This window comes from Chrysemys picta, chromosome 3 (genome assembly GCF_011386835.1).
Source record: "Chrysemys picta bellii isolate R12L10 chromosome 3, ASM1138683v2, whole genome shotgun sequence".
Taxonomy (NCBI): domain Eukaryota; kingdom Metazoa; phylum Chordata; order Testudines; family Emydidae; genus Chrysemys; species Chrysemys picta.
This window is the reverse complement of record NC_088793.1, coordinates 162,382,105-162,409,669: the sequence shown is the minus strand read 5'-3', so window position 1 is coordinate 162,409,669 and position 27,565 is coordinate 162,382,105. Positions and strand designations below refer to the sequence as shown.

Below are 27,565 nucleotides of genomic sequence, written 5' to 3'. Positions count from 1 at the left end.
AGCATGCTCATAAACTCATAAATTCATAGTAGTCTGCCTGCAATGATAAAGATAAGGACTCTATAATTTCATGTAAGAGTTTTTGTATGATGCAGACTTAATGTAAGATCCCTATGACTAGAACACTGTTAAATTGCTTTAAAAAATGCTGCTAACTTTTCCCTGAAACAGGGGTGGGGAATACAACTTTCCACTATCATAGTGGAAATAAAAACACTATTTACTGTGGCTGATGATGGAGGCAGAAAATATGGTTGGGTTGGATTTTAAAACAGCAAGCTTCAAAAGAAAACTGAAATATTTTATATCTCAGCTCTTTTGCAGTGGACACAATGTTCTCCCTCTTTGGTCCAAATTCTTTCCTTTATAGCTTTCCTTTTGCTGTGTCATTGCTTATTACAAAATACAGTACGTTGTATGATAGTCTGTTCAGTGGAGAACATCAAGTAGTGTAGGCCCAAAATGTGTCAGGCAGGCCCTGAATATTTAACTTAAATTTTTTGACTACTATGCAGTTCCTACACTGTGAGATGAAGAATATGATTTTTGGGGGGTGGTGGAGAGCGAGGAGGATTCCTTTTTGAATAATTTTCTCCTAGTTGGCCACTCTCTTGCTGAAAAGGGGTGGGCTGAGTTTCCTCCCAGAATCCATTAATCCTTCTGGGTCACCCAGAAGATTTTCTGCAGGGGGACTCTCAGGCTTTTTACCTCCTGTGGGGACAAGAGGCTGATTGAGAATCTGATTGGCATCCTTGTGTGAGTGTGGCAAACTTACCCCAGGACCTGTTGTCCAGCCCAATAAAAGTAATATTTAGAAGTTCCCCTTACCCTCATCCAAACTGAGTCCAAATGGTTTATCATTTTTGTCGTCTTACAAAATATCCTATCAAAGTAGGTTACATTTTAAAATGCCTAATGTTTTTTCACATAACAATATTTATACCACAGCTTGATAAAAAGCGGGAGTGGGAAATGATGTGCAGAGTGAAGCCAGATGTTGCCAAAGACAGAGAAATGGAAAGAAATTTTCAGAGAATTGCCACGAGGTAAGAAAGTGTTTTTGTCCCGTCCCCCCCCCCCCCTTTTTTTTTTTTTTTTTTTAATAGATATAAAAGCATGTGTGGGTAATCTGTTTCCAATCAGATTGAACTCTTAAGAAGTGACTAGTGGGAGCCAAGTGATTTATACCCAGGTTTGCCTTGTACAGTATTGAGTTCAAAAAAGATTTCAGAAGTCTTATAAGAACATCAGAATTTAGACAAGAATATAATATGTTAAGTGTTTGCCCAGCATGAGTGCTGTGCCTGAGCGCATCGTTTTGTTAATTCTGTACTTAAAAATATATAGATCAAGCACATCTACCACTTTTTTTTCCCCCCTCTTCAGAGAGTTCACCAAATTCATTGTTCTTGTGGTCAGATTACTGTTTCGCGTTACCCTAGTGCGGTACCACATGTCTTTGCATAACGCATTGCTGGTGTTCTCTCTATATTTACTTTTATTTTGCTGGGGTCACTCTGATGCTCCTTCCCCTTTCCATCTTGATAGGTGGGAGTGGCAGGTGATAGATTTTGGGGGGATGGAGCATTGTCCTGTGGTTGACTCCAGCACTTTGTACCATCCTTCAGCAACTTAATGTGGCTGCTGAATAACCTGTTAAGAACTCTGGTTCTAGTTCAGTTATGCATGTGAGTAGCCCCATTGATTTCATTGGGACTGTTCATGTGCTTAAGTACCTTGCTGAATTGGGTCCTATAGCGGTAGATGTCTGTCTGGTTCATAGTAGCAGGTGTGAAGAAAGAGTTGAATGCTGGAAGTCTGAGGTGCATTATGATTACTTATTCTTTAGCTGTGTGAGAACCTTAAGTCACTGTTTTTGAGAACAGTAGCTAATAGTCTTTTTAGCATTTGTACCAGCCCAATGTTTTTTGGTGTGTGTGTTTCTATAATGACAACCTGATGCAAAATGCAATATTTTCTTTCCCTTTAACCTTAGGGGTGTTGTGCAATTATTTAACGCTGTCCGGAAACACCAAAAGACTGTCGATGAGAAAGTGAAAGAAGCAGGGAATTCCAATAGGAAACGTGCTAAACTGATGTCGTCTGTTTCGAAGAAAGACTTCATCAGTATGCTCAGAGGGAGTGAAGGAGCTAAAAGCGAACAAAGTACTTCTGGGAAGACCCTGAAAAGCAAACAGGTAGGCATGGTCTTGCTGAATTTACACGAGGGGTTCTCTTAGTGTAGTTGTTTATCCTGGTTTTATTTGATGGTGCGTAAATACTTCTGCCCTTTAGCACAGTGGTTCTCAGAGTCTGATTTTTTGTGTGGACTACTTAGAGAGTGAGCCTCGCTAGACCCATCTCCCCTCTCATCCTAATCTTTAGTCCATTCTGTGAAGCTCAAGGTAGACTTTGGTGATCCATTGATCATTTTGCTTTAGTGATATGTAAAAGTTGGACTTATACTTGGTAAATAATCAGAGACAGTAATAGAAACCATTGGATTTTAATGGCTTGTAACTTGATTTAAAGTCTCATACAGTGGTAAATGGCTGGGACTTTCCTGTGATAACATGTGGCACTGACCTGTTCAACTTATGCATTCACACAGGTAGTCTCTTTGTGCTCTCTTGCTCTGAAATGATTATTGAACCTGAAATTGAAGGGCTTTGACACAGGTATGAGGGTGATTATTATTATGTAAAGATGTACTATATTGGCAGGCAGTATAGGGTATTTAGAGACTTTATTAAAGATCAGATGTGGGGGGGTTGTTCACTTAATTGTGTGCATGCTAGCCGGGTTGCAGAGTTGGTTAGGACATTATACATTTCTCTTTCCAAGAGTTATCAGACAAAATCACATGGTCATTACAAACAGATACTGGAGTGACACAGATTTTTTGGGGGTCTGCCAACCCTTGGACCAATCCTGTGAACCCTTCAAGTATCTAGGGTTTAATAACAAGTTGCTCAGACTTTTCTCTTGCTCTCTGAAATTTCAGAAGCTGCCCCATTTTTAAGCATATTTGTGCTTGTGTTTGAACTTTATGCTTGGTAGTGGGTGGAATACTTCTCTTGGCCCAGATCCACACTAGCTAACTAAGTGCTTTTGTGTGCCAGGAAGAAATACTTTAATCAGTTGGGAGACAACAGTTTGTCATATGTTTTTTGTTTGTGTGCATTTAGGCAGCATGTTGAAACACTCCATGGCATGAAGAGCACTTAGAAATTTCACTCAAGTGTAGTAATAATTTTTAAAACTCTTTGGGTAATTAGAGCAAGTTAGTTTGGTGCTGACGCTTTATTTTTCTTAAAATCTGTGTAGCTTGCTTGATTTCAAATAGCAAAAAAAAAAAAAAAAACTGGTATAACAGCAATGCCCACTAGTGCTGCTGTGGTTAAGGATCTGACAGTATTTATAACTCTGTGATCAGGGGAGATTGTACATCACCTGCAAAAATATGGCAGGCTGAGATTGGGTCAATAGTTGAGAAACTATTGTTTTTTTGTTTGTTTATATCTATCAAATTGTGGAGCGGCAGTTTTCTTCTAGTGACAAGGTCACAAAATGTTGGTTTCGAGTGCCTCTTTGTGTCCTTATATACACTAGAATGACTGATTTTGGAGGAGTCAGCATGGGCGTGTTTGTTTTCTGGTGCTTTGGAAAATCAAATATAACTCTTTGGATGCTGAATGGTGGTTTGTCTTTTTTCTAGCTTTATATCTGATGTCTTCTTTTCCCTATCTGAACAAATTTACAAAGTCCAGGACTTCCTGAGGTGGGGCCTGGGGCATGAAATTTGGGGGTTGTGCAGCTTGGATTTGGGGCCAAATTTGCCCTCTTATAACAGCCATATCTTCTCTGTAGATACCCCAGTTCTTCTCTTCCCATCATTTCCTTTTGTCACCACGGTCCTACAGCCAGGACTGAACCAAGTCAGGAACTTTGTTCAAGCTGCTCTTAATCAAGGCTTGTTTTCTCTTGGCAACTTATCTCTCTCATAGCTCACTAGTTATGGACACTCCCAGCTCGAACCTTGGTGAGCGAGACTAAGGCAGGTATCTAAATCTAGGTTTTCTCCTTAGTATAACACAAACATTCTGCCACTGAACAGGACTTGTATCTTTCCTCACATCATACCTTGCTGTTTGGAGTTTGTGGATCTTATGGGGGATTTTGTATTAATTAATTAATTAATTGAGATATCCTATCTCCTAGAACTGGAAGGGACCTTGAAAGGTCCAGCCCCCTGCCTTCACTAGCAGGACCAAGTACTGATTTTGCCCCAGATCCCTAAGTGGCCCCCTCAAAGATTGAACTCACAACCCTGGGTTTAGCAGGCCAATGCTCAAACCACTGAGCAGGAGCTTTTTAGTTTGTGTGGAAGGTCTGTAGGCAGGTTTTGGTAGCAAGTTGCTGTACATTTCAGCATTGGAGCGTTTGGTCTTTACTTTTTAAGAAATGTGAATGTGTTCATTTCAACAAACAATTCTAAAAGATGCCAATCCCACGCTATGGGCACCCTGCCATCAAGTAGAATACAGTTCATAACAATTAACCACCACGACCACCCCACTCACATAAAACAACCAGTCAGCAAGAAGAACATAGCAGAACAAAATCTCCCTGTGAAAGTGAACCTTTCTTAAACCAATCCTTTTGCTATGCAGATAGGCAGGCTACACTCAGGAGTGTATCTGCTGTAAGTTGCAAATGCAGCGAACCGTGTACTCATGAACTGCCATGTCTTGAGGGGATGCTAATTTTTCTCCTCCCCTCCAATATCCTGGTAGCTGTTCTTTGGAGAGGCATTGATGGGAACTTTCAGGGACCATTAGTATCTGCTTTTTGCTGTGATTTGCTTATTAAAGCATCTGTGTATAGATCTGTGCATGTGAACATTTTTGAGACACAGAAGTCCACCTGTGGAATTGGGATTTATTTCAGTAGCATAGGCACCCTTCTAATCGGGTTTGATGTGTTCCTTCTTTACCCTTACAACTTGGTATCTTACTTAGAGGAGGGATTACTTGTACCTTTCCTAGAACTGTATTTGTTGTATATGGTCTTGTAGACTTGCTTTATATCTGTGAGCTTAAAATCTTTTCAGTGTTTCTTTTTTCCCTAATACAGCTACAAAAGGAGGATCCATGGGCTTCTGTAAAATATTTGCTCATACAATTTAAAACTGTAGCCCTTTTGCAGGTTGTGTGTGCCCAGATGGGAGTAATTACTTTTCTGAATTGAAGCCAAAGGCTTTGCCTTTCATATCATTAACTGTTTATCAAGGTATTTCTTAATCCTGGCTGAGCCAGCTAGCTTGTGGAATATTTTTCCTTGTTTTTTTCCCAAGGTACTGTGCACAATACTTATTTCTGGGCAAGATCCTCCACCTTATCTGAAAGCCTTTCTATGTGGGAGAAGAATGTAGTCATTGAAAAGTACTCCAGTTTTGAGCATTTATTTTACAATGAGATGTATTTTGGTTTAAAGTCCTACTAAAACAGCTTTCTGTACAGTGCATTGCTTCTCTTCTGCCCCCCTTCCTTCCCTCCTGACCCCACCAAAACAATAACATAATCTACAGTATCAACAATCTTTTAAAAAAAAAAAATAGTGCCTGTGAAAGGTGCCATATTGCCAGCTCTGGGGACAGAAATCCTCTGTGAATCCACAGAACAGGTACAACATGGATAGTGGCAGTGCAGGGAAGCGTGCGTTGCTCTCCAGATATGCCTCCACTGTAAATTGGAAGGACAGCCTCTAGGGTGGGAAAAGCAACTTGTCTTACATGTCCATTGAGTACTTGACCTCTGAGATTGACCTCAAGGGAGTCGATTTAGGTAGTGAACAAGTGTCTGTCATAAAACAACCCACAGGTGCTCTGAGCTACAGACGCATTTCCCAGAGGCCCCCAGACCACAACTGTGATAACTTTGATTATTAGGGACCTGGCCCAGATTAGAAGTGATGATCTGGAGGTGACGGTAATGGGATACAGAATTGCCTAGAGAGGTTGTGGAATCTCCATCATTGTCTAACCCTGCTCTTAAAACTCTCCAAACTCCTGTCAGGGATGGAGATAATACTTCAGTCCTGCCTTAAGTGCAGAGTACGGTACTAGAAGACTTCTCGAAGTCCCTTCCTGTCCTACAGTTCTATGATTCGAGGTTAAGGAGAGCTTTCTAATTATAAGGGTAGTTAAGCTCTGGAATAGGCTTCCAGGGGACATTGTTGTAGAATCCCCATCATTGGAGACTTTAATAAAAGGTTGGACAAACCTTTAGTCTAAGGTTAACTTGGTCCTGCCTCAGCACAAGGACTGGACTTGATGGCCTCTAATTTCTCTGATTTTTTGCATTTGTACTACTCACAAGTAAGATTGTCTTAAGTGATAAGAGGTATCCCAGTGGTATGTAATTTACATGGGAGTTATTTAGAAATATACTTTGTAACAAGCTTAGTCTGTATTTGTCAGCCTTATTTTGAGTTAGTCAGTGGTCTCCTGAGTGTGATCTTCGAAGTCTCAGCTGCTTGCTTTAACCAACAAAACTATACTTTTACTATAGTTTTTATTGCAGAGCTGTTACAATGGTGAAGTGTGAGAAGGACTCTCTTCTGCCCTGTTTATAGTGAACTAAACTATGTTAAATTGTTATTCTAGAAGCTTCATTGGTGACTATACAAATCAGTAAAAAGCATAATTTGATTCTTAGACCAAATTGACTTTCCCATGGTGACAGCTAGAAAAATCCCTTTGGCTTCTAAACAGAGTAAATTTGCAATGGCTTACAAAAAAAGTGAAAAACCAAGGTGCTATTTTCAGCCACCTTTTGGCCCTAAGTGTAATTCTAAGTCCTTGGTCTGGAGTTGTATCATGGGCCTCAGGAGACGGAAGAGCTTTGCTACCAAGGTTTCTTCTTCCCTCTTACTTTTTTGAAACTGAGGTTCATTTTATGAATGCTCCTGGTATTTAGTAAGCAAATCACAAGTGCAGACGATTGCAGGAGCAGATTGGCTGGGGAGTCTAAAAAGCACAAGCTTTGTTTTTGTTTGTTTGCCGTGTCCTGGTTTTTGAAACGTTTTAATCAATAAATGTGGAAGTTCTGACAATAGCTTGCCATTAGTATTTTCTTTTGCTTCTGAGAATGTTAGTTTGACTCTGTTACCATGAGTGCATCAGATGCTGGATCACAAATAGATGCAGTATTTTGGGTTGTTTGTTTTTCTAATCAGGTTTGAGGAAAACAAAATCACATGACACAATAGAAGAACATTTTTCAGGTGAAAAATGAAATATTTTTTAAATAGGTGCAAAATTTTTTGTTTTGTTTTTTGTTTTGGGGATATTTTTTGGTTGTTTTTGTTTAGTTACATAGCTTTATGGGCTTTGACAAGTCACATTGCCTTGTTCAGGGTCCTGAGGGTACAGATATGAAAATAAGCTCCAGATCCAGACAACTTGTTGAAGTCACAAGAATCTCTAGGGCTTTTTGGGTCAAGTAGGATCAGGAGGATCATAACAGGGTTCAAAAAAGAACGAGATTAAATTAATGGAGGATAGGTCCATCAATGGCTATGATCCAGGATGGGCAGGGATGGTGTCCCTAGCCTTTGTTTGCCAGAAGCTGGGAATGGGCAACAGGGGATGGATCACTTGATGGATTACCTGTTCTGTTCATTCCTTCTGGGGCACATGGCATTGGCCACTGTCAGAAGACAGGATACTGGGCTAGATGGACCTTTGGTTTGACCTAGTATAGCCGCTCTTATAAAGGCCTAGAACTCTGCTAGCAGTCTGGGGTCGTTTGAAACCTGTTTTGACCTTTAAAAAGCGGTTGCTTATTGCAACAGGAAGGCAAAAATATTGCAGAGTAGAGTATGGTGCCAGATCACTGCTGCAGATGTTCTTACTGGTATTTGTTTTCAGTGCCACAGCCACTGTCGGTTTTCTGCGAGTGTGGTGTGAGCATACCGTAACTGTCAGCATGTAGTACGCTGCTCTCTTACAGAAAGCATTTAAATATAAATCCAAAGTGATAGGAATTAGTTGGGGACAAATAATTTGGCTGGATTTTCTGCAACATAATGTCAGGAGTGACAGCAGCAGGAATTTATTGCAAAAGACTAGTATTTTGAGAGGAGATAACAGTGTACAGTGGATGCCACTTGAAAAAAAATAGCAGGAGTTAACAAATTGAGTGTTTTGACTTTAGTGTGGTATTGACGCTATTTCTTATACTTCAGGTAGGAAATACCATAGTAAAGTCCAGTACTGTAACATAGTAAACCATTGCTTTTTTGGAGGAATGCACCTACATTTTAGAGTGTTTAATATTCAGGTAAAGTTACACTTGTCCAGGCACTGAACAGTCCCCTTTAGCCCAATTGACTATGCTGACAGTTGCAGCAAACCTGGAGTAATCTGGTTTGGCAAACTCCTGGAGTAAAGTGAAAATTTCTCTCACCATCCTAGTCCATAGTGATGGTCCCAGCATCAATACATGAGGATTTTTCCATATGAATTTTAGTTTAGGTTATTGTATAAATCCTTTTATTTGTATCAATTTCTCTAGCTGTACATATCTTTTATTATTGCCAGCCCACCTGATGGGTCATGTTTGAAGCTCACTTATATTTTTAGTCTAGGTTTTTGTTACAATGGAATGTGATCATATAATTAAATACTGTATTATACTGCATAGGCACAATGGGGCTGAATTAAGGTTGTGTACCTGTGCAACCTTAATTCTGGCATTTTCTAACTTCTGAGTGCTTGACTTTGCAACTTTAATGATCTTTTAATGTAGGCTTTCTTTGTGTGTAATTTCATTTTTTTTTTTTTTTAAGTAAACTGGAAAAAAACAAAATTCTATCCTGTAAGACCATCATCTCCACCTTGGGTTATCGGCAAGATTGGGATATTTACATCCATAGTACGGTTGTCTGGCGCTTGAGCAAATGGAGTAATTGGCAGCAGTAGAAGGCTGTTTTCTTCTGTGTGAACCAGCCACTAGACAGGGGGAGAGACCAACTTAGTTTTATAATTATTTGCTAGACAACAAAGGAATGTTGAGACTCAGCATCCTGAGTTCAGTTCTAGATTCTGGAGGAGCATGTGTTCTACTGGTTACAAACAGTTCTGCCACTGTCCCCACCCCCTTTCTGCTATCTTTTCCCCCTTCCTAGCTCCTGCTCCTCCCCCCCCCTCTGCTTTACAGTCAAGCTATTTCTTCCTCTCTATGCTGTCTGGGCACCAACTGGGGGAGCATTCAGAGTATGAGAGAGAGTCTTCTTGCTCTCAGTTCTGATTCCTAACACCAAAATGACCCCAGCTGCTGGGAGAAGGAATTGGAGGGAAAGTCCTGTAGCTGTGGGATTGAGCATGCTTAATTAGTTTCCTTGTGGGGATGGTACCTGTGCAGTCTGATCTCATGTGAGAGCTGTGAGGGATCAGAGCATGCTCAGTGAAGACCGACTATCTGGAATTTTTATCTGCCAAACTTTAAAAAGTCTCTATTAGCATGTGCAAACTGAGACACCCCCCCCCCCCCAAAGGCTTATAACTTGGCCAAATTAGAATGAATCTTCATGAGAACATCAAAAGGCAAATCTCTGGCATCAGGGTGACCCCCTGGCAAATTACAAGTCTCTGCTCCAAAGCATGAGGGAGTCTGAGCTTCTTAACAAGGTGGTTGTAAGAAATGTTTTTATCATGGGCAAAACAACATTTTTCTCTAATCTCACTCTCGATAATAGCAGAACTGTTTTAACTGAAACTTTGCTTCAAGTTGGATTTTTTTGGGAGACACCTAGCATAGAAAATTTCAGCCCAAAGGGTTTGTTTGGCACAATTATAAGCAACTAAAAACAGGGTCTTATAATGGGTAATGTTGGGCAACTTTAACTATAGGCAGTGCTATCAGCTCCACCCGTAATATAAAACTAAAGTATTTGAGAATTCTATGCCTTGTTACACGTTCATTAGTAAAGCAAAGTAACTTTATTTTCCCAGATGTTGCTGCCAAGCTGGTTTTCAATGAAATTGTGTCTAAAACAGTCACAGGGAGGGGGTACATTTGAACAATTTGCGGTATACATCTTCTTTTGATCTTCTGTAAATGCACAATGCATAGACATCCAAAATGTCTAATCCTATTAAGACTGCTTTATTGAACTCTCAAACTATGATCTCCAAAGCTATTTTAATGGGAAATATGTCTTTAACTCAAATTGGATGTCTAGTTGTGTTGGCTGTGGCTTTAATAGCTCATGGTGTCATGATTGGCTTGTTGAAGCTTGTCCTTTTAATTTGGACCCTTTTTTTCCCAATGTTCCTTTTTTGTTGTATGAGATAGCAGACATTTGTTCCTTTGTGGATAAATCACTGAGATCACGGTTAGTTCTCCAGGTCCTTTTTAGGATGTTTGACTGTCTCTTTCTAAATTCCAATTCTTTCAGTTATGTTTATTTACAGACTTTCTAAACTGTCAAATAGCGCCTTCTCTTTGATTGCATCAAATGATCTTCTGACCATTGGCTAAACACTAATTGGTAATTAAGTTTTTCTGGTCACGGCTTATATGCTTTTATCACTGAATCAGTTTGAAGCCAAGGAAGTTCAACATATTGGCTCAAACTCTAGCAGTAAGCAAATCTTGAAAAGTTTGGAGTATGGATTTCGTTTTGGTTAAAAAACAAAATCTGGGCTGCTTGCATGAAGGATTCACTTCTGCAATATTGATCTGAAAGTTTCCCAAAAACAGACTTTCCTTGAGAGGTTTCTGTCTTTGTTCATAGCAGTTATTGGCAGGACAATGTATGTAGAGAAGAATATATATAAACACTTCAGAACCTTTTATAGAAAGATTTTGTTCTGGAAATAACTGAAGATTTGGTGTAGGTCTTTTATCTGAACTAGTTTGATTTACCCCATCTGAGTGCTGTCTTTCACAGATTATCTTGGGGAGCAGTTTCCTCAGCTCTGTATTACTTAGGTTTTTTCGGTGTGATGTGTTCTGATTTCTGTTTACCATAATACAGATATGCTCTTTTGTAAGTATGACTTCTCTGTGCACCTACTCTTTGTTTATTTATGTGGGTAAATAGAAGAGCTCTGCAGTATGAACTGGAAGAACAGTTGGAAGACTGAGCTAAACGTTTTCTTTCATCAAAGAATTTGACCAATTTTTAATGATGGTTTCTGAAAGGACACTGGCGATTTAAAAAATAAATCACATAATTGAGATCTTTTTTAAAACAACTGTTGTTACAGAAAACACCAAAGATGTTTTTAACTGAAAGATTAGAGAGAGGTTAACCTTTTTCCAGTTTGTTTGAGATGTGACACTATTCTGTGTATAGTCAGTTTAATTTCCCCCTTAATAGCCAGTTGGCTTTCCCCTCTTTGCAGGGTAAAAGACCCACACAAGAAAGAACACCCCTCTCCCCACCCCCCACCCCCAAAAAATCAACCCATGAGAATGGGGTGGAAGAGTGGAACAACTGGTGGCAACAAAAGAGAGGGAGGATGGTCCACTGCCTGGGGTGGTAGCCTGGAACTCAGAAGACCAGGCATAAATTCCTTGTTCTGCTCCAGACTTCCTGTGTGACCTTGAGTAAGTCACATAGTCTCACAGTGCCTCTGTTCCCTCTTCATAAAACGGGGATAATAATGGATAATTCCTACTTTGCAAGTGTGTTCTGAGGATAAATATACTGAAGATATGTGCGGCACTCACATACTGTGTTAATGGATACAATAAGTAGGGGGTATATTCTCAGATAGATAAGTGGGGGATTCGGGGACAAGGTGTAGTAGCTGAAACTTTGTAACTTGTTTCTAAAAACTGATGGAATTTCAAATTAATTGCATTCCCTTTAAACAAATCAAAGTCCTGCACTAGCCAGATACTTTTCTTTAAAGGAGACTTGTCTTTATTAGCTATGTGCCTGGGATTAAAAATTACATTGGTCTAAGGCTTGCTGTGTTAGATGCTGGGCCATTGCAAAAATAGCACTTCTGCTCAATGCCAGTTTTAAGGCCCATTATCTCACAAAACACCAGGGCTAGACATACTTAATTATTTAGAAATGTGGTTATTTTTTGAATTGTGAACCTTGAAAAATTCATGATATTAATACTTTCATTTTTTCTACATTTCCATTCCAAACTGATTTTAATGGTTGCCATCTTGAGGATTGTAAGAGCTAAAATGAGTACTGTGCATCATCTGAAAAAGTCCCATATTTTCCACTTAACTTAACATTTGTAACTCCTGAAGGTGGAGGCACTGACTGCTTTTATGATGATAGCAGCAACATAGGACTGAAATAGACAGACAAGCTTTGTTGGGAGAAGGAATTACAGTGATAGTCCAAAAAGGCCTCAATTTGCAGACCTTCAAGACATCCTGCCAAAGCTATGTGTAGGAGGAGGGACCAGATGGGGTTTTGGGTGGAAAAGATTTGCACAGCTATCAAGAAGTTTCCAAGTTATTCACTAACAAAGATTTTGAAACAATAAATTGGGTGATTTTCACTCTTGAAATTCCACTATTTTATAACTTTGGTAGACCAGTAATCTCATTTCAGGATCCATAAACTTAAGCATTTGCCCTGGACTGGTGATCAGAAAGGAGGACCTTTTCCAAACTGGGACCCATTTGATTGCTTTGTCAGGTCACTTCCTTACTTGAAATGCCAAAGGAACTATCATTACTTTAGTCTTCATTTATTTAGCAAGTCTGTCTGGGATTGACTCTTTTGTGTTTATTGATCAGTCTTGATAAGAATGGCAGTTGGTATATGATTATCATTTGCAGAGAGGTTTTAGTGTTTCTTTGGGGTTCCCTCCCCCCCCCCCCCCCCAGCATTAAACATTCATATTTATAGTAAAACTTGTCAGACTTAACATTAATTCACTGGGGGAGAGGGGGAAATGTACTATGGGAACTGCATTTTTAAAAGAGATCTCATTTCTAAATGATAATTGGACTATTTCTAACCTAACTGAGCTATGATCATTAAAGCCGTAGCCATTCAAATTTAACAACTAACTTGTGTTATCAGATTTATGAATTTCAATCAGTTTTTCAGTTCCTCTACAAGATAGATTGCTTGCCTTACAATTTGAGCTCCCTCAGATATGAAAGGTATTTTTTGTCTGTTTTAAAAAATATCTGGCTGACTGTTCAGAGTTTTCACTGCAGAACTGATATGCTTGGTCAGCTCCTGATCTTGCTCCTGTTGAAATCCGTGGAAAAACTCATGTGGACTTCACTGGTAGTTGGATGAGGCCTTCAATCCGTGAAATATTCTCACTTTGGGAGTAGAGCTTCAGTTTCCAACAGCCACCATTTCAAGCAGTGGATATCTTAGATGTAATGTTTTGATAATTAAAGTTATTAATTTGTCATCTTCATAGGGAATGGAAACTACTATACACTCTAATAGTCTCTACCCATGAACTTAAATTAGTTTTTTTTTTAAACTTTTAGATTACTTTAATTTCCACTGGTTAAATTCATCACCCTCAAATTGTCTGAAACTCTGCAGCTTGTGTGTTTACTCTCAGTTGGATCTGGATAATACTCTTCTTGACCGTGTTCCTGGCTGACTCCCTTTTTCATACAAAGCCTTATAGTTTCCAGAAATTTCTTGGCACCCAAACCAATCCGATGATGCTTGAATTGCAAAGTTTGACAAAACATATGACAAAATTCTAATCTGACTCTAGAATGTTTATCTAAATAAGATTTATTAAAAGCAGTAATGCTTATTATTTGTATATGTGAGTGACTGGAAGCCCCAGTCATGGACCAGGACCCCTTTTTGCTCGGCATTTCCCCCCCCCCCCCCAAATCTATCTTTATGCAGCAATCTGCATTGGGAGGTCACATGGGGGATGCTGTATAAAGTTTGGTTTCAGTGTTGGTCCCTGAACTCTAATTCTGGCCTGATTTTAACTGTCACTATAATCCTGTATCATTTGATCCCATGACACTTGGGTACACAGTAATTTCATGAGTATGTTACTCTATCTCACAGAGCATTAGTTTAAAACATTAACATAAAATAAGACCTCTTATACCTGTAATGCATTTTATATACCTATAAAATATCACATTGCATTTCACTAAGTCAGGCTTGTTTTCAGGTGTTTCTGCATTGGGTACATGAGATTAATATAAAAAGAGCCTGATTACATTTTGTTAGACAACTTTCAAATGTCTTGTGGGCTATTGTGTTTGTAAGTAAAATGGTTTGGCATGGAAGAAATGAGAATGACAAGAATATTCAACCTAAAAATATAATTTAAAGGGGTATCAGCTTCAAAAACACTTCTTAATTCTTTGTATCCAGTATTGTTCCATGTAACACTTACAGTGACTATAATTGAAAGAGATTGAGAACAGCATCTGTCCAATTTCTTTAGCAAATATTTTATTAACTTTTTATATGGTCAATTTCACAATATCTGCTCCCCTTTTCTCTTTTCATAGTACCTTCCTTTCCTCATTACAGTAAGTTTGTGTGGGGGTTTTCAGCAGCAACACAGGGGAGAAAACCATGTTTAAAATAGGAAAAGTGACTGTAAAATCGCAAATTTTCAGAAGGTTTATTACCTGAAACTGCTTTGAATGCTTTTTTTTAATAACAGATTAGATTTCATGTTGATTATGTTCCTTTTAAAAGTCATATGCTTTCCAAAATACATGTATATTGTGCATAGTATAATCTGGAACCCAAATTTATGTTTTTTCCTGGGCAGCTCTTAGTTATAATACTCCCATATCTTTCCCCACTACTTTCAACAGGTATATGTGAATCTCTTTGCCAACATGTCTGTATGTTGTCTTGCAGCAGCATGTGGTAAAATTCTTCTTGCAGTGGAAAGAATTCCCAGATGGCTGCTATCAGAAATGGAATGCCCCAAACTCTGCAAAGCACCAAAACTTACAGCCAAAAACCAGACCCCTCCTAACTCTATTTTTTTCTTTTAATGTCTTTTACATCTTGTGGTACAAATGCTCTTGAAACTCATTGGGTTTCTTTTACCAGGCCTAAACAAAGCCCCCTCCTCCCCCACCATGTAAATAGCTTAAAATATAAATGACTTCTATTACGTCTCTTTACAGTCAAGTGTTAAGTAATGGTATTAGAGAATGAGGTTGCTGTTAATTTCTTTTTTTCACTAAAGCCCAGGTGAATGTTTATTTTCAGAATTTATGTAATTCAATTCTGGGTTTTATTAGGTTAGTGTGTATTCAAACCTCTGTGCATGCCAACCCAAGCATTCCTTCTCATTCACACATCCACCTTCACAATAAACTCAAGAAAAGGATGTAGGGATAGGGGGATTACTCACTCAGATTGCTAAACTGTGGATTGCTCTTCCAGTTGTGCCCAAAATGCAAACCAATGTTTGTTGAGCCCGAGTTGCCCCTCTGTGCAGTAACTCCAATGTTTTACCCATGTAGAAGTTTGAATATTAACGACTGGAATCCAAATGCTGTAAACAATTGATAGTAATGGTTGTTAACTGGAAATGGCCTCCAACACAAGACTCCTGGGTAGAGCTGTGAATAAATGAGATTGTGTATTGTTCCTAAAGTCAACAGCATAGATCTATCTCAAATATTCAGTTGCATTTCAATTTAGTCACTCTAACTTGAAGTCCAGGGGAAGTGTGAATGTGTGTTGAATGACATGCTTATCATTAGGAGTAAGTGTTTGTGAAATTACCCTGGAGCAGAACAGGCACCTGTTGTACAATCGGCATGTTCTACAAGCTTTCACTTTAAAATACTTTCCTAAACCAAATTAATATGAAGTGTGTTGTTCAGAGAATGTAATTTATCCTGTTACGACAATTTTTGTGTGAAGGGAGTGTTTGTGAAAGTTGCCAGATTGAGTGTCCAGATGCTAACAGGACAGAATAACATAAAACATAGTTTATAAAGTCTTCAGAGCAGGGATGTTACGTCTGTGTCTGTTCAGGGTCATGCATATTTATGATGCTTTATTATAGATGAAGTTGGTATCAACACCAATATTTTTCCATTATAAGCCTCTGTTTTAAATCGCTTCTTATATTGCCAATTTTTAACTGCTTGGGCTGCAATTTTCCTTACATGTTCTCTGCCTCAGGAGAATTTTTTTAAAGCTTCAGAAAAAAAGCTTAGATATTCCAGAGAATAAGGTTAGAAAGAGTAGATGGTTTTGGCAATGTTTAAAAAAAAAAAAAGTTTCCAACTGTGTTTTTTTGAAGAGCTTTAGCACTTTAGACGTTGGGAGCAGGAACTTGAAATTTAGCAGGGAAATTGTTGTCAGAATCAGAAGAGCCTTTTATTATTTCCTTAGAAATCCACCCAGATTTATCCCAAGTTACAAGCATCTGAAAATCCCCATGTGCACTTGTTCAGTAGAGCTTATTCGAAGTTGACTGCTAACATCACTGAACATTCTATCCACATGAGGCATATTCACCTACCCCAGAGTTTGACTTCTACACAGAAGCGGCAGCATCAACCAACCCTTTTTGCTTATGGGAAGGAGTGCTGGGCCAGGAGTCAAGAAGAGATGAATTCTAGGGCTTGTTTATACTTAAAATGCTACAGCAGCAGCACTTTGTTATAGACACTACCTATGCTGACGGGAGGGATTCTTTTATCGGCAGAGGTAATCCACCTCTCGGAGAGGAGGTAGCTAGGTGGATGGAAAAATTCTTCCATCCACCTAGTGCTGTCTATATGGGGACGTAGGCTGACTTAGCTACGCCATCCAGGGGTGTGGATTTTTCACACCCCCAGCAATGTTGTTATGCTGCCCTAATTTTCTAGTGTAGACCAGGCTGTACTCTCAGATCTTCTACTTATTGGCGTTCATAATTCCATGTACTTTCATCTCTTCGTATTGAGCAAAGTCTCAGATCTCTATCTTGAAAGTCAGGTAGTTCTAATTCCTCGCATTTTACAGATGGTGTAACTGAGATGCCTCAGAAGGTCACTTTGAACAGAGCTTTAATAGAATATGATCTCCACTATAGCTACCCAAGCCTTATCTACTCATCCACACATGGCTTTTCAAAACAGCTGGCCTGAATTTGTATGCTTAGGTGTGCTGTTGTTAACTGCTAGACCTATTCACTAGAGCCAGGAGTGGATCCCAGTATTTATGATTTCCAGCATTCTGCTGCTATCTAGCAAAATGTGTTATGTTCCCCTCAAGTGACTGGTCCATACAGAGGTTAACACCCTACTACTGCTTCAGGCACTCCTTTAGCTGAAGTGGAAGGGGTTTTTTTAGGGCTTTCCCTGAACAAGCGGCGGCCCGACTTTGAGAAGCACTGACATAGACAACCATAGTACTGGCATTGCCTAACTTTAGAGTGCTTGACTTTGCAACCTTAATTTTCTTAAAACATAGGGCTTTCTTTGTATGTATTAAGCAACATGGCACAGGTAGTGTCAGTGCAGACTTTCTGACACTGCGCTGTTGATGTCCCTCGTTCCTGTCCAGGAGCAGTTACTCCTAGAGGGGGGAAGAGAAGTTCCAGTCTCCTTCACCATTCAAAATTTTGCCTGTCTTATACTGTCAACAGGGTGCCAGTTTTTTTTTATCATCCTAGAAACCTTTAATGAAGTCAAATTCTCCAATATTACATCATGAGGGTTCATATTCTTCAACTTTGAGTATGCCTTTTCAGTTCTCTCTGCTGGTTTCTTATCTTCTGTTCCCGACTCTTGGACAGGTAGCCATTTCAGAGGATTACGGCGGTACATAGGCCATGGAGGGAATGTTAGCAGGCACGATAAAGCAAACCCAGCCATAACTATATAGACAGCCCAACTGAACTGTTCAGCGACGTAGCCATAGATAAAACCAATTACCGCAGAAACAAGAATGATCCCTCGAAAAATCTGTTCTGCTAGTTTTTGACTCTTGTAGCCCATCTGGGTAGGGATGGAGCCGAATATGTCCAGCATGGTACTAGCAACGGAATTCGCCTCGCCGGCTGCTTCCCCACTCTCGCTGCTCTCCTTGGAATTGCCCGCCCCGCCCTGAGAAGCGCAGGCCTCGGAGACGCTCCCAGCCTCCAAAAGGGAAACTTCAGGAGTGTCCTGGCCTGGGAGGTGGAGGCCTCAGTGGCACCAGCCTTGGAGGAGGAGGGAGGCGAGGTCTCGCGGACGGCAGCCTCCCTGCCGGACCAGCTAGCCCGCATCGACACTCCACCAGTGGCGGCGAAGGAGCGGGTCTGAGTCCCAAAGGTAGGCGCTGAGCTGGCTGGGTAAAAAATTATCTGCAAGCTTCTCTCCAGCACTCCTATTCTACCAGGACCCCAGACAATACAAGACTATGGTCAGACAGCTAATTCCAGTAGTGGATTCAGAAATGTCAAACGTATCAAATGACTTTTGTCAATTACATTTCACAGTTCTTTCATGGCAGTCAGTGTCTCTTATGTTTCAAGCTTTCAGACTGCTAGTCTTGAGCTTAATGGGTGCAATTGGAGATGTAGTCTGAACTAATTACACTTTAAGACAAAAATGTAAAAAAAAAAATTCTCTAGATGTAAAGCTGTTGCTTAAAAATGTTTATATTAGAAATTCTTTCCTTGACAGGTACAAATAAACACTTACTGTAGGTGAAAGGTAATGCGAGAGGGATGTCAGTGCGTTGTCTGGTAGTTCATCTTTGAGTATAAAGTGAAGGCAAGGGAAACCCAGTATGTTGGTTATAATTCCCAGGCTTTCAAAATGCCTGCAAACGTATCTGTTAATGTTCTACACTTCCAGATAAGGGTGTCAGTGTACTTTACACCAGGGGTGGGGAACCTTTTTTGTGTCAGGGGCCATTGACCCACCAAAAAAATAAATGGCGGGCCACACACATTCAACTTACCTGCCCGGGGGAGGGGGCGCAGAGACTTGGGGCTTCCAGCGAGCCGCCGCTCGCGGCTCCAACCCCGCGGGTGGGAAGCCCCAAGCCTCTGCGCACGCACACCCACACACCATGGGGCTGGAGCCATGAGCACCGGCTCGCCCTACCACATGGGGGAAGCCCCAAGCCTTCGCACCCCCCGCGGGCTGCAGGTTGCCCACCCCTGCTTTACACACACAGCCTCACAACTTCCATGTGAGATAGGTTATTGTTTTTGCAATACTGAGGGACACTGAGGCAGATAGAAGTTAAGTGACTTGCCAAAAGTTTCAATGAGTTAGTGGAAGAGCAGGGAGTAGAACCAATATTCCTACTCTGTCATGGGTTCTCACTACAGGAGTTCACTCCCACCAAGTACTATACTTTTGCTGATGTTGTCTCACCCTACAAGGTTTAGAATCTTTCCTTTTTTTCGCCTTTAAAAATACTGTATCAGTTGAATGACTGTGCTTTCCTCATTCACTTAAACTTAGTTTCTGGCACACTAGTTATTCTAATCGCGTTTGCCAAGAGCGAGTTACATAATACGTATTGGTACAAGCAGTAAAAACAAGGGTTAAAAGCAGAGAGGGATGCTCAGTTCTAAATTCCAAAATTACTTCATCACAAATATACAGATCCCTGCTGTGGTGGCCTGGAGGCTGCACAGGGTTTGTTACTGCACTGGCCCCACGACACCCCCAAAAATTAGATGCCACGGCCATATTGCTGTGTTGTCCTCCTAGTCTATTGGACCCTGACTTTACTCATTTTTCAAGATTTGGCTGGCAAGATTCAGCTCACCGTGGGTGAGTCTGAGCTCAGGTGATCGGTGCTCACGGCGGGTCCACGCTGGGAACTTACGTCAGCATAAGTGCGTCCCTCAGGTGTGAAAAATCCACACCCCTGAGAGACGTGCTGCCCTAACCCCAGGTGTTAACAGTGCTGGGTAGACAGAAGAATTCTTCCATCAACCTAGCTACTGCCTCTCGGGGTGGTGGATTAACTTCGCTGACCTAGGCAGCATCTACACTGAAGCGCTACAGTGACTCAGCTGCTGCACTGCAGCTGTGCTGTTGTAGCGGTTTGTGTGGGCATTCCCTCAGACTTAGCCTAGCCCAGGTGGAGCATCCTCTCTGCAAAGCGTACCCATGCCAGACCCGCTTGGTTGCATCCACACGAGTAGTGTGCTCACGGATGAGAGGCTCTCGGAAAGAAGGAAAGATGTGGAGGGGGTTGGCTGTCTTTTAGTGTTTTTCAGTTGACCATAAGTGCAGCTGCTGTCCTGATACAGAAACATATCTGGTTTTGCGAACAGAATAGGGTTAGTCTGGGTGCTTTGGTGGATAGAGGTCATCCCAGTGCACTAAGAACTGCTGACTTAGCTTGTGTCCAGTGTGGTGTTGGCTGCCCAGATGTATGGTTCTCAATGCTTCAAGCCAGTGTGAACATTTATCTTGTTTGCATGTCCGATATCTTTTATAATGTGCGCGTGTCGTGCAAGCAAGCAAGTTTCCAAGAGATGCTGTGGATTAGATTGTCTATATCAATTAATTCATGCAATACTTCTGAATATTATTGGTGAAAATATAAGAAGCCATATATGAAATGTTCTCCAGCCTCTTCCATCTTTTAAATGGAATTAGCCATTGGGCCCCTGTTGAAACTGTGGAATAAAACAAAATAACTTGAACATCACTAGGAAACCGCTCCTCTTCAAACATATTACTGTATATATACACATTGTTCTAGTCTCCTGAATGTCATAACCTGTTCGAAGAACAGTTTGCTCTACACATGTGAAGCACTTGGCGCTTTACTCTTGCCTTTCCAAAACAGTCCTTTTGTGTAGCACTACACGCTAATGTTTACACACAGTTTTTTGTTTTCATTTGGGGATGTTCAGAAGGGACTTCAATACCGTAGTAAAATCTGGAAGATGTGGACAAACAGCTGAGAGAAAGCTCAAAGCAATCATGTGGAATGAAAGCTGGTTTACTTGGCAAGTGCCAAGAATCAGTTTGTTTTTACTTTGATGAAACTAGATGATGGTATTAAAAACCCTAAGACATGAACATTCTTGCATAGATAAAGCATGTGGTGAAATTAAACTTGAACTGCTAATTATACACACAGATTTACTGCACATTTTCCTAGAACTTAAGTTTGTTTGTTTGATATTACAACAGCAAATAGGTTAGTCTTGTATTTTCTTCAGTCTTAATTCATTGACCCCTTCATTTTTTCCTTCCTGCAGTAGAAGTGCCCCACCATTAAGTGGGATGAACATGGGTTTTCTCCTAGTGGTAATATATTCAAAATTTATAAACCACCTGAACGTAAATGTTCATCTTCCAGATTGAGACCTGCTACCGCTTTCTAACTCTTAGTTAATGCTTGTGCAAGTCTCTAATCAAACTTTACATGTAATTCATTTACACAAGAGATGGTAGCTATACTGAAGTTCAGCATTTGGTTTTTGTTGAAGTCCTGTTTTCACCCAGGTGTTGCCGTTCAGTTGGCTGAGCCAAAAGGAGGCCCACTGGCTTGCTGAAGGTCAGATGATACTGGATTTGAATCTAGGGCTTTTCTGGTTCCTAGCACTTCTCTAATCCCCTAGAACTCACTGCTGCTACCTCTTGTCCTTTATCTTTTTAAACGCACCGTGTGGATTAAAATGTAGTACTCTTTTTCTGTTGCATTTTTCTTTAGCAAAAGCAGCTTATTGGAAAAACAAGCTGGATTTTTTTTTCAGTTGAGTATTTAGAGTTTTACTTCAGTGCTATATCCAGACTGTGGTGATTATTAAATGGGTTTAGCAAAGAAGGGTTTGTGAGTGTTTTCTTTCATCATTTTAGCCTCTCATTCCTGACAGGGTAGATGATGAGATATAAAACAGCTGGGGCCCAGTCAAGCCCCAAATTATCTCGGCAACAGTTACTGTTCTTGTGCATTCTGGTTATCGGCCAAAGCGAACACCACTCTGTCTTCTGGGCAGAGCTCTTCTGCAAGCAGCCGTAGAGGAGCCCACCCTGCATGCAGACAAGAGAGACTCCTGGTATGGCTACTTGAGACTTTTATTACCCAGAGTTCATTGATGTTTGTATCCTGGAACAAACATTTGCGAAATATCCACATTAGCCTTTACCAACATGTTAACTGCTTTGAGTTAATTGGAAATCATTACATTAGGCTTTTTCACCTTGCCTTAGAGAAACGCTGCAGTAGGTGGAGGTCAGGTCTGGTCTGCACACAGTTTTTGTATTAGTATAACTGTTCAGTTAAGAGGATGATTCTTTTACTGATCTAGTTATACCTAGTACAATCCCTAGTTATGTTGGGATAAAGGGGCCTATTCCCCTTCCCATATGGGAATAATTTATACCGATAACTGAGCCCATGCTGTGGGGGAAGCAGGTGTTACCGATTCCATACTGCAATGTAGTTACTGTAGTGCAACTTCTGTGTGTAGCCAAGCTCTCTGTGGAGTTAATCAACTTCTCTTGAGGCCAGTTGCCATAAGAGTAGGTGGAATCGGAGACACTGCTGTTGGAGAAGAGGATGTTGCTGATTCCATGGTGGCTAGAGATGGGAGAACTACTCCTTGGAATAGGAAGTTGCAGAAGTAGATGTAAAGGCCAGGCAACCCATAAGGAGTCTAAGCAGCAGCTGCAGAGGGTACTTTTTTCTGGATGGGCTTTTGGAAACTATTTTTTGAGATGGGTGTAAAATAATAAAATAACCAAGCTTATGAGAGGCATCTTTTTAATACAGGTGCAGGACAAGTTGTAATTCTAGATGAATGCTTCTGTTTTTTGAAATCCATTAGCTTAAAGATCTCGCTCTTTCTGGGACAGATTTGTGTTCCCATAACTTGTGTTCATTATGCAGAAAGGCTTTCTTGCTAGTCTCTTTAGTCTCTGTTTGCTCTTTATTAACTGACCTGAGTTCTCCAGTCTCTTTTTCCCAGGGCACTAAATCCTTATAATCTCCATTTGCTCTCTCCCTGAGATCACATGAAAGTAAGCTTACGCATGTTGTGTTCTGTACTCTTAATATATAGCATCTAGAAATGCACTAGATCAAGGGAAAGCATGCATAAATTTGAAGACTGACTATGTGCAGTAGGCAGAGCAACAACCATCTCATAGTATTCTCATTTCAATTAATTCCTTGTGACAAGATTCCTTTAATAAGCTAGTATCAATCCTGACATATCCCAAAGCACGTTACAACAATGTTATGTGTACGCTCTGTACACACCGTACAGCATCACGGAAGTGCAAGCGCTTCTGGGATGACCGTTTACTAGTCAGTGATAGCAGTGCAGGGGGAGGGGATATTTTTAGCCAGGGACAGCAGGGAAAACCCCTACTTTTTATGTTTGTCTATACAATCTCATCTCAATAACCCTTCAGTGGTAAACTGTATGTTACTCCATTACTCCAAGCAGATATTGAGCCATGTTGTTCCTTGAAATATTTCACACTGGAGGCTTAGATCACTAAACCACCACTCTAGTACATGGAACAGTTTTGAGTGATTATCTTCAATAATAGGATATAGGTACAAATTTGTATGAACTGTGTTGCTTAAATTATTTCCACAGGGTGGCGCTGTTGCACCATCTGTGTTTTACCACGTAATCTTTGGAGATCTGCTGCCTTGCAATACATTAAATGATAAGCTAACCAAAGCTCTTTGTCACCCTTCTTTTTATTAACCCCTGAGCCTTTAAATATTGCCTCAGTTAAACCATTTTCATGCAGAAGCAAATTTGGAATCAAGGTGGTGTTGGCTTGCTGACCATAGATCAAATTTCCATTTCTTTTGGAAGCATCTTTGTACCATATGCAGGCCCAGGTAGTGAGGCAATAATAACCCACATAAAGGGGATTTGGTTCACAAATCACAAAATATGTTAAATGTTAAATTTGTTTTTTACAAAGCCTTTATTAAATCCATATTTGTATTGCAGAAATGTGCCAAAAATGTTCTAATGAAGCAGCACCTGGGGGTTAATAAATGATATCATGAGTCCATTTTGATTGCCAAAAATGATTTTACTAAAGGAAGCCATGCCCAGGGTTGACCGTGTTTAGTCCATGAAAAATAATTGTTTTGTTTCCATATTTCTTTTATTGCTTTGTCAAGTTCTTTATAATTCACTTGCATGCTTGTTTGCACTGAAAGCAAATGAAGTCAGCTCTCAGTTTGTCTGTGTCTTTGCATACATTGTAAACGTGGGTTTGGGGAGTGGGAGGGGGTATTGTGGAGGATCAGAAACCTTCATACTGTCTGATTTCTGCATTCACCTTTTCGGTTTTTGTTTTATCCTATTCAGGGTGAAGTGAAATCTGATGAAGAGCCAGCATGGAACATACTCCGTGACGATTTCATGATGGGAGCGTCTATGAAAGACTGGGATAAAGAGAGTGACCGGGAAAGCCACACTGGACAAGATGATGGACTAAGGCAGGATAGTGAAAGTGACTGATGGAGGAAATGAAAGAACATTCAAGATAAAATATTAGTTTACTTGAATAAAAAGCTCTACATTCTGTGAATGCACAGCTTTTGGGGATTGTAGATATGCCTATTTTAAGGAAAGCAAAGACTTTCCTAGGTTTGGGTGTGGCTTCTTTCCTCATTAGCTTCAAACTTTTATTTACCAAAACTTCACTCCCTATACTGAAATCCTGAAATATTTTCCAAAACATGTATAATTTTCAACATATTTCCAAAACATTTTGTACAGTCAAAATAGTGGCACCTGCCCAATGAAAGAGATGTTTTGCCAAGGTCATTAAAAGTGAATACATTGGTCATGGCTATTGACGTATTATTGTGCCTGCATTTCCAAAGCTAGGTTGCATCTTGAAAAGGTGTCAGCAATTTGTAAAAGAAATGACTTACAATAAACATAAAAATTCCATCACCTTGTAAAGTTATTGGTCTCTTGTAGAGTCTGCAGTCCTTTGGCCAAGAAAGATTTTGTAGATAATAAAGAAAACTAACCACTAGTGTCATAATACTGGTCTCTGAGCATTGATTTGGTGGGAGACAGTCTTAGAAACTTAATTTAAAAAAAAGAAACTGAGGCCTATGACTGATGTCATCTCTTTATATTGTCTCTTTATTTTTTTTGCAAGTCTTAAGTTAATCTCCGTACGAGACTAGTGGGAGAGGAAAGGGGCTCTCGCTTTTTATTTTATTTTTTTACCATAAATAAAACTTCAGGGGGCAATGTTGAGATTTGGATATTCCAGATTCAGAAAGGAACCTCACCTGCGAGGTCCATGGCATAACTGCTGTGACAACTGTACAGCTTGATTAATTAATGGTTTTATAAAGTGCTGTCTGTACATAGTGTTGAATTGTGTCAAGGAAGGGTCACTGCTCTGAATTGCTTTTAGTATGAGGGTAAGATTCTCAGCTGGAGTAAACAAGTGTCACTCTGTTGGCATCATTGGACCTAACCAATTTACCCCAGTTGGTAATCCAGTCCTTAAAGTACAATGGGTACAATACATATACATGTAAAGAAGGGATAGTTGTGTGGATAAGGAAGAAAAGTAAGAACCAGGGGACTGAATTCTCTCTCCGCCCATCCATAGGCTTGCTGTGAGATCTTGTGTAGGTCAGTACCTCAGTTCCCCAATTGTAAAATGAAGATACTTCATGGGTTTTAAGGCATAATTCATTGATATTTTAAACCACATTGTGATGATCTGGAAGTTGTTACAAAACTGCCAAGTATTCTTGCTGCTATGGATTTCTCATGCACCTTTGTATCTTATTATATGCAGAGCACTAAGAAGTATCTTCACTAATTTAAAAAAATATTCTAAGTATTCCCTTATTCAGCATCTAAGTGAAATTATAAAGGACTTCATTGATGTAATAGAGACAAACTATAAATGTTAAATTGGATTTAAATTTCTTAAATAAGATGAGTGGAGGGATTTGTATATATTATACCATGTAAATATAATATACATATATAATTCATAAAACCAGCCCCTAACAGCTGGCAGTAGTTCTGTTATACTGTAGCCTGTTCATGCATCTGGTATATATTGTAGCATAATTCTTCGAGGAGAACTCGAAGTTAACAGCAGAAATGTTTACGTTTTCAAACTGGTTTGAGTGTTAAGTGTATTCGATATCTAAGGAGACATTAGCTTGTGGCCTCATGATTATTATCACAAATGAAGGCATGTACCCAAAATATAGAGTGGCAAAACCACAAAAGTTTGATGTACGTTTATTCCAACTTCTGAGGATTTGACATCTGTATAGTTATTAAATTAGTAGAATTGGCATCTCATTATTGCAGTGTAAACAAATATTTTTAAAATAAGGTAATATAGTTTGAATCTTATAATGTACCATTATAGTCTCACATCACATTTCTTGGTTTCTGCAGAGTTTAATTACTTTGAGTAAAACCTACATGGACAGCCTTAAATCTATAACTTTACTGAACAAAGAGTTGATGATGCTGATTTGAATTTTCTCTGTGGTTTGATCTTAAGGCGTGGTACTGACTTACATCCAACATGTAAGTCCTGTTTGATATCAGCAGTATCTGGCTCTGACCAGTGGCTCATTGAGATCAGCTACTTTAAAAAGATGATTTTTCCTACCAGAAAGTTGCTTGAGAAACAATAGTATATTTTGAAATGACTAAATTTTATAAAATTATTTGTAGCAAACATTTCCATAATCTTTTAAGTTTTCAGAACTTGTTTGTATGCACTTAGGTTTTTGCAGGAAAGTTGTAAGTGACCAAAGCATTGAGTTGCCATTTATAAATGTTTTTAAGAAAAACACGGCGAGATTATACATAAAAGATAATGTCTTAAACTATAATTTTAGATTGCACATCAGCACCTGAGTGTTATGGGGGGTGTGTGTGTGTGTAGGCCACATGTATTGCCTTTCAAATCCCTTAACATTCATAACTGACCTTTTTTATGTACTACTTCACAGACTGCCTAACCAACCCTCTCACCCTATAAAGCCTCCTTGCTTTTTCTTTTGGGTTGCATACAATATGCTTATGAATAATTAAAATCTAAATCTGAGCCCTGATTGTTTTAAATAAATCTTAAATAGGTACTTTACTTGGACTGAAATCTACAAAGCATCAGCACATCCGTGTGCTGTTTGAATTGCTACGTTATTGACAGCATTATTGTCTAACTTTCAGTGAAGTACGTATATGTGAACTTCAATCCTGCAACTTCACTGGTCAATAGATTTTTTTTTTTTTTTTTTTTTTTTTTTTTGGGAAAAAGTGTTTGGGGGACATGCAAATATTGTAATATTTCATCAAAAACAAATCTTTCTCCCACCACTACCTTCTCCATCCAAAGCAATTCTGAAACTTATTTCAAGGCAGAGAAATGGTCCACTTAGCTTAACCCAACTGCCGTCTACCTTCTCTGCACCTGAACCATTTCCATGAACACAAATCCTGCCTTGGTATTGTGGTTTTAAGCTGAGGATTTAAATGTGTAGTAAAAGTAGATTCCTGTTGTATAGAAGCAACTCTGAGACTGATTTTCCTCTCGCAAGAGGGGAAGGATGATCAGAACCATGGGCTCCGCAGATGCTCAACACCTCTAGAATA

The 27,565-nt window shown here is 39.7% G+C and overlaps 2 protein-coding genes and 1 long non-coding RNA gene across 4 annotated transcripts in view; 1 reads left to right on the top strand and 2 right to left on the bottom strand.

The window, feature by feature from the left end:
• RRP15 (ribosomal RNA processing 15 homolog) overlaps window positions 1–24,862 on the top strand; it is a 37,333-nt gene extending 12,471 nt beyond the window's left edge. Inside the window, exons 3-6 of one of the 2 annotated variants that reach the window (XR_006174381.2) lie at window positions 949–1,046; window positions 1,997–2,198; window positions 11,417–11,621; window positions 24,272–24,862. Coding sequence is in view for 1 of the 2 variants with exons in the window: in XM_005306949.5 (XP_005307006.1) it covers window positions 949–1,046; window positions 1,997–2,198; window positions 24,272–24,424 (453 nt within the window). In the remaining variant the exon portion in view is untranslated. The remainder of the gene's footprint in view (window positions 1–948; window positions 1,047–1,996; window positions 2,199–11,416; window positions 11,622–24,271) is intronic. The other variant, XM_005306949.5, reaches the window with a different exon arrangement.
• Window positions 12,469–15,618, bottom strand: LOC135982485 (uncharacterized). Its single transcript, XR_010599871.1, has 2 exons — window positions 15,374–15,618; window positions 12,469–13,378 (listed from the first exon to the last, which is right to left on the bottom strand). It is a non-coding gene; the product is annotated as an uncharacterized LOC135982485 (long non-coding RNA).
• Window positions 17,594–18,378, bottom strand: LOC122173686 (signal peptidase complex subunit 1-like). Its single transcript, XM_042850217.2, is given in 2 exon segments — window positions 17,594–17,623; window positions 17,625–18,378. Coding segments are annotated over 2 exon segments (399 nt in total). The 5' UTR covers window positions 17,994–18,378.
• Window positions 24,863–27,565: the final 2,703 nt, after the last annotated feature.